The sequence below is a fragment of the Gavialis gangeticus genome, unplaced genomic scaffold (genome assembly GCF_001723915.1).
Source record: "Gavialis gangeticus isolate Ggan-Ray unplaced genomic scaffold, GavGan_comp1, whole genome shotgun sequence".
NCBI lineage: Eukaryota > Metazoa > Chordata > Crocodylia > Gavialidae > Gavialis > Gavialis gangeticus.
The window spans coordinates 260,135,282-260,143,062 of record NW_017729032.1 but is presented as its reverse complement, the minus strand read 5'-3'; the positions used below and the strand labels follow the sequence as shown (position 1 = coordinate 260,143,062).

General features: G+C 40.4%; 1 protein-coding gene across 2 annotated transcripts in view; it reads right to left on the bottom strand.

The window, feature by feature from the left end:
• CBLB (Cbl proto-oncogene B) overlaps window positions 1-7,772 on the bottom strand; it is a 214,898-nt gene extending 207,126 nt beyond the window's left edge. Inside the window, exons 1-2 of one of the 2 annotated variants that reach the window (XM_019525791.1) lie at window positions 7,656-7,772; window positions 6,416-6,595 (exon numbers count right to left, since the gene is read on the bottom strand). In XM_019525791.1, coding sequence (XP_019381336.1) covers window positions 6,416-6,583 — 168 coding nt within the window. In that variant the 5' untranslated portion in view covers window positions 6,584-6,595; window positions 7,656-7,772. The remainder of the gene's footprint in view (window positions 1-6,415; window positions 6,596-7,655) is intronic. The other variant, XM_019525790.1, reaches the window with a different exon arrangement.
• Between the last annotated feature and the right edge of the window lie 9 nt (window positions 7,773-7,781).

Sequence of the window (7,781 nt, the reverse complement as noted above, 5' to 3'; positions counted from 1 at the left end):
TTTTTTTTTTTTTTTTTTTTAAATACAGTAATACAAAATTTCAGTACAAAGGAAACATGTTTGCACAGGACTGGCTCTGTAAACCATATGGCTCCCAGAGTCAGGATGTCCTGACACTTACCACAGCGTTTCACATTAACAGTAAGCAGTGAGAAAGGACAACTGCTGACGCAAAAGGTTTACTGAAGTACCAAGCTCTGTAGTACATATTTTTCTGAAAAAAATCCCTTTCCCTCCAAAACATGCTGCATTTTATAAAACAAGCGTTTACTAGAGCAAGAGTAGGATGCGAGTCATATCATGGTGTAATTTTTTTTAAAAGTAGAATTAAGCATCTATATATTTAGCAAGTATTTAGTCTTCAAAGGAAAACATTCATTCAGTAAGCAAATGTTTCCTTGACTGACATAAGTTACATGTAGCTAAATCCCATTTATAACAGTTCAAAGCACTGATACCAGGATCATGACTGTGACACCCACTTCCACTTGCTAAGAGCCAAGGCACTGCACCCCATTCTATCAAAGAGATTGTGGCTCCAATGTTCTCTGCATCTGCAGCTTTCAGGCATTGTCAGGAATGTCTGTAGCTACAGACATTCAGGCTTGGAGTTTTGTTCTAGGTAAGTCCAATTAATGCCAAATACAACAACATACCTATTCAGCAACATTAGTCACCGACTGCTGTTACACTGCTCCAGTTTCTTCAGTAACTTCTTGAACTGAATACAAAGGCCAGGCTGCAACATCCTTTTTTGTAATGAGTACATTCCTATTCCACAAGTCTCAATGAAGCAAACACAACTTAATTTAGAGCAAGGCACTACCTGAACTGAATGGTTCTTCCATTCAGAGGTTTTCATGGAGGGACAGATCTATCCAAAACAATGCCTTTCCCTCCATGGCTGCAACCTGTCTTCTCAACTTCTTTCCAAGTCAGTCAACCACATGGGAAAATATTGGCACTGGAGATGATCTTAGAATTCTCATTTGCCAGAGAATACTCCAAAACTTGTGACATACAAACTTAAATGTAAAACCTGTTTCTTTGATACGGTTTCTCATTATTAGATCTTCTCAAAAAATAAGCCCCAAGCATTAAAAAGTCACTATCCCTCAACATTTTCTTCTATTGGCAAGAAGAGGAAAGAATTTTTTTTCCCCTGAAACTTTGCCTAAATCTTTTCCCTTCTCTTCCCTGCCCCCCACCCATTACTTCAATGTTCAATTACTATGTTGATAAAGGCCATAAACAGTAACTACCCAGATGGATACTTCCTTGACAGTAGCAACATAACTTAAAAAAATACAACTTCAGTTATGAGACACTTTTAAAATACCTTCAAAGAGTGAATGGATTTTTATAGCAATTAGCCATTCAATTTCCTGCAGAAACCTGTGTGTTTTTTGTTCCATGATGAACTACTTAAAAAAAAAGTTTTAAAGTTCATAGGTTTAACGGTTTGATAAAACAGCTTTAAATTAAACTAAGTATCCAAGCCCTGAGACATCATGACACTTCATTACAACAGCGCTATACAAAAAACGCTAAGAAAAGTTATTGGATAATAATGGAATAAAAATCAGATGACTGTGCCTACTAAATTCTCTCTTTCAGCTACAGTCAATGAGTTTAACAATTAGAGTAGCAAGTCACGCATGTTCCCAAAGTTGCAAAGTGCAAAGCTCTGCTCAACCAGCACCTTGTTACATGGTCCAGAAATGGCACCAAATAAAAAAAAATCTGGCTCTACACAGAATAAGAGAGACTACATATGAAGATGCTATAAAAGGATTTTTGAAGAATAAAAGAAAAGTGAGGACAGGAGGGAAGATGCAGGGGAGGGGAACTGCACCTTATAATCTATGATCAAAAAATTACCCTGCCCAAACTACATTACCTTGCAATACATGGCATACTACAGATGGGCAAACTACCAAGAAAAATACTCTTAAAAGAGGACTTCTATTTCCAACATGGTAAGAGCTCACTGTGTGTATGGTTTTCATTCAAAGGAAAAACTGGGATTTGCATCCTGTAGTCCACAGCTGCATTACTGCAATGAAATCTTGTTGTATATGGGGAGAAGATGCAAAAAACAAAGGAACAGAAGTGCAGTGTAGAGGGCTTTGATGCAGATACAGAAGAAAGTTGTGGTTACGATTGACTTGATTGGGTCCCATATGGCCCTGTGAAGTATAAGTTACTTAGAAGGTTACACACCTCAAATTATTTACAAAGAATAATGAATATGGACATTAGTTTTCAAGCTAACTGCACTCAGTAAAGATATGGGGATGCCAAAAACAAAACGTACTTTGGCTTCCCCTATTTTAACAATTTATTATTTCATCTATAACTCCTAGTAACATGCTTTCGCATATTCACAAAACCAGCAGTATAAACTCTGGATACAGTTTCCTTGCTTCATGATTTTATTATATAACTAAATAAACTGTTTTGCTTGCTTTCCATAATACAGGGAAAATTTAAAGTGGACCACAACATAGGAACAATGCCGTTCAAGCTGCTATATTTTTACTACGGTGCTTAATAATTTTCTTCCTGAGAACTGCAGAGTATCAAACAGCAACTGAAAGTTGTTGAAATGTTCCTACCTGGAAGCATGAATTATGTTTCAGGATGTGACAAACTTTCACTACCCTGGCACCCTGAGAAGTATTCCAAGCTGAACTACTCTCATGCCTACACATTAGACTGTTGGGGGCCAATGTTTTTGTTAGACACCAATTACCCCCAGACCCTCCCAAAGTGCCAGTCAGACCTTATCCTTCCTGATCTGCAGCTCTGCACTTCCTGCCTGATCAACTGCTCTGGTTTTGTTTCTTTCCTTGTGATCCCTTCCCTGTGTACCACCATGCCGCCTGCCTTCTCCTTAGTCTGCTGCATGCCATACACAGAGGGTACCCATACCAGTTGTGGCACCCTCGCTGCAGGTTGGCCACCCCAGTATTAGACGTCTCCCCATTATGTGTAAGATAATTACTTTCTCCCAAAAAAGCAATGCCTTTCCGTTTTCCAAATTATTAATCTGTATTCTTAACATTTTGCTGCTATATCCTCAGGTTTTTCCTTAAAGGTGTTATGAGCCTTGATTGGAAGGTTCTTGTAAAATTTAAAACAGTCTAAAACCACAATTCTTACATGGATTCGAACTCCATTCCAGTATGTAATGTTTTTATCTCATGCTGAATCATGGTTAGAAAAACATTAAGGAACTGACTTTACTATCCCACCATCCTGGAATATAGAACTGGAGTATTGCCCAAGGCTGGGCACATTATAAAGATATAGATCTCTCTATACCCATTATACCAATAGCCAAATATCTGTATCTATGACTGTACCGATCAATAGATAATTTGGCTACTGGTAGTATAATTAATGCTTATCCATTCAAAGCCAGCAGTGAATTTATATGGTCAACTCTTGCTAGGAATGGAATTACTCATGCAAAAATATGTAGAAGTTGTACCACTAAACTTGATTAAGTTTAGATTCAAACAGACCTGAAAACAAAGGAGGATTAGATTTTCATGCACATTGCCCTATATGCACCAATGTTATAACCACATGACTCAGTGAAGCATATATTTAAACTGATTTTCTGTATCTTCTGAAAGTATAGTCTTTACCATGTGTGCTATTTATTAACAGCACTATTATCAAGAATGTCATACCAACACTTGGCCCCATTAATCTTAACAGTTTCTGTAACAACCAGACAAGAGGTTAATTGGGTTTTCCCCACCTCTTTCTAAGATGGTAATAAGAGACTTTGAGACAAGATGCTGTCTACTCTGCTACCGCTCTATGTCCCTTCAAACAGCTAAAATATAAACCACCCACACCATATAATCATAAAGACTCAAAACTAGCAGGCTCATAACTATAATTCTAAGCTATGGACTTTGATCATGTCTGCACATATGGAACTGCACTGCATAGAAGTTTTTACACACACCACAATATATCCTCAAAAAGCTCTAATCCTCAATCACAGTTAATTTGTGTAACTTTTGATAAAAATAAGGTTGTTTTACTTACTCCCATAATGCTTGCCTACAGAGTTAAGTTTTACCACTCAAGTTACTTCATATATGAAATCTCAACCGTGAGAAAGGCTGAAGTGATCTGAACAACAAGGAAAGTAAGTCTGAAATTACTGAGCTCTCATCCCAGTTTTGACAATGGATTCTTTCTTTGTCTTTGGTCAAGAGAATATCTCTACCCTCTTCCTCTTCCTTCTCCACATCTGTAAAATGGAAATAAACCTTAGCTACCTCACTAGGTGGCTATAGTGATTACACTTAAAGAAGAACACTATAATGCAAAACACTGGTAGTTTAGGCCTCAAAACCAAATTCTTATCACTGGGCAAGACCTCTAAGACTGCAGAGCTCCACTAATTTCACCAAGGCCACACGGACACAAAAGGGACTGCTCATGTGCATTAGACTGAGAGAGACAGTCCTGAAACAGGATTTAAAGCCACAATCATATCAGGCAGGGTTCTAACTATTTTTGGTTTTAATCCCTGTTTTTGATTTAGCTAGAGGAGAAACTGACCTTCCTTCGTGCACTGCTGAGTGAAGCTAAGAGACTTAACATTTGTTTGGCAACATATTCAATTTGTTCAAATGCACCCTTTTCACTAGAAGTACCAAATGCTAAGCTCAAGCGGTAAGTTACAGCAGTCTGACACCATGACATCACCCTGTCTGGTATACTTTAATGCAATTTAGAAACAAAATTTGATTAACTGACAGCAGCTTAAAGAGGATACATTAAAGATCCAAACTGAGGACATTTATCCAGTGAAACGAAAGAGAAAAGCTGTAAAGGATCCAGCCTGTCTGATGAAACCTGCACAATAGGCCACATGCTGCTTGTTGTGATGTTCTACTGTAACAATGACAATGGTGTCCTATAAAAGTTGAGTAATTCCTAATGCTACAGTTTTCCAAGTGGTTTGAAAAGCCACTGAAGCAGAGAGGAAAAATTAAACGCTATGCACCTTAAACATGGTGCAAGGATGCCCTGTTTTCAAAATGAAAATGTCTGGGCCCTGAAGAACAGTACACACCTCTAAACAGATTATTCCTAGGTGTTTTCTATTTACAGTACTCTGAAGAGTAACAGGGATAACTTTATCAAAGTTTCTGGAGTAGCACCCATATACAACAGAGATAGGACCTACAAAAAAGGGGCTGTACTATTATGTATAAATAATATAAGATTCCAACAACATCAGAATGGCAGAGCAGATAAAGATTCCAACTATTCCATGTGGCAGATGCATTAACAAATTTAATAAATACCTTGCTCTTATTTAACATGTATCTCTCTATATAAAATATTTGCCTTTTACAAGAAAAGTTAGTAGTAACCTGCCCAACTTGTCAGGGAGTGAAAGCATTCAAATTCAAGCCTTAGAGATCTAACCCTTCTGTTCCAAGACTAGTTCCTAAAAGGAATTAAAGCCTCAACACCTAAACTGAAGCTGTCCAGTGTCAACTGTCCCCCACATAAGGCCCTTACCTACCCAGCCATGCTGTCTCCTGAAGCTACCCATAAAACAACCCGACAAACCCCAATTTCAGTAAAGCACCTTTTTTCCTATTTTGTAAATTATTTATAGCAAGTTGTTACTTCTGTAATGTAATATTTTATTAAAGATGCCCATCTGGCTCAGAAATCAGCATGTAGATGCTACAAAGGAGGTCTAGAAAATCATGGTCCATCACAATAAATCTTCATCAGTAAACCACATTTCCAGTTTCAAAGTAAATACTTGAAGACACTGCCAGTGTGGCTTAAAAAAAAAAATCCATTTCACAAATGCACACCAAAATATTCAAATATGAAGTATTTGTTACACATCTGTTTCCTCCAAGGATAATAAGCCATTTCTCCCCCTCCCCCCCCATAGACATTGTTACAAACACAAACATATGTATATGACTGTCATGAGAATGCTTCACCGGATGATTAGCTTAGATGAAATTTATGTGCAAAAGGTCTCATCTGCTGACTAACAATACGATCCAGAGAAAAACATAAGGACCAAGAACAAGGAACATAAGGGCAAGAACTAAGTCAAGCAGTTTTCTCACACTTCTTTAAATCCTGAGTCATTTGAAAATACTTTTACCTATCAACAGCCTAAAGCAAATACATGTACTTTGCTCTATATAAAGAAAGAAAAAAGAAAACATAGCCAGAGGCCAACAAAATGGACAGTGGGTTTAAAACAGCCAGAAAGGAGAGTCCCTCTCCATCAAGGGCGCACACAGCATTGCAAAGAAGTCTGCCTAAATATGCGCTTTCCCCACCCGTAGCTCTGTAAATGCCTCCCCTTCCCCCCAACAGCAAGACGTGACACACAACTCACCACTTTGTCCATTAGCTTCCAAGTCTTCTCCACAGTCCTGCGGTCAGCAGCTGCTTGCTTTGGGGGCCCCACTGCATCCTGAATAGCATCAATGAAGCCCAGAATGCGCCCTTTGCGGGGGTTTCCTCCTCGGCCACCTGGGTTCCGGCCGTTCGTGGAATTGGCCATCTGGGGTCCGAGCTAACCCGGGGAAGGGAGAGAAAGAGGAATGAAAGAAGAGAATCACAAGGGGGCCTGAAAATGCTTTGCCGCAAAACAAACAGGCAAACAAACAAGTAAGGAAACAGCCAGGTTTCATTTCCACTCCCCCACCCCCCAGGAAAAGCAAGAGGGCCTGCTGGGGAACTAACTTAACTTTTCAGGATGAGCTTGAATAAACCCACCTGGGCTGAGTTTACACTGTGTGGAGTGCCCCTGGATGTGCGCTTGATACCAGCATAAACAAGCCGTGAGGAAATGCATACATGTGAATGGGCAGGCAGAGGCTTGACAACCTAATCCCCCCACACTCACTAAACAAATGTACACAATAACCACCACATTCACTCCCCACCTAGGTTTCCCTCCAGAGCCCCAGCCGACTGCAGGGGACTCCAGTACAAGCAGGGCCAAGGAGAGGAAAGGGACTTGCAGGCAGAGTGGGTGGAGGCAACCCCAAAGGGAGTTTGGCATGTGCCATGTTAAAAATAACAGTGCCAGGGAGCCAGATGACACACACAGCTGCAAGACAACAAAAAGCGACTACACACCCAGTGAGGGAAGAAGTGGTGCATGTGCACATACATATACATATTACATACTATTTGTGTGTGTGTATATATGTGTGCATCCGCATGCATGTACATATACACACATACCTGAGTCTGTCTGTGTGTACATATGTATACATACAAATGTGTGTACACTTTATTGTGTATGTTGTTTGTGGGTGTATATGCACACAGCCTGTGTAATGTGTGTACACATATATACACACAGACATATGCACCTATATAATGCACACATTACATACAGACTCAGGTGTGTGTGTGTACATACATACACTGCATGCGTGTACACACACACACACACACACACACACACACCCCCGAGTCTGTGTGTACACTGTGTGCGCATGTTTGTACACACACACATACACAGCGTATATAATACAGTGCCTACACTACAAACACACAGTACGACATACACACACGCATGTGTACACACACCCCCTTCCCCCCAGCCCCGCACCGCCCGGTACCTGCACGTCCGCGCCCCGTCCCAGTCCCCGTCCGGTAGCAGCTGCAGACAGCGAGATCAGGCGCCGGCGCCCGAGTTCCCCACCCCACCGGGCGCCCTCCCGTTCAGCGCCCGCGGCCGACGCCGC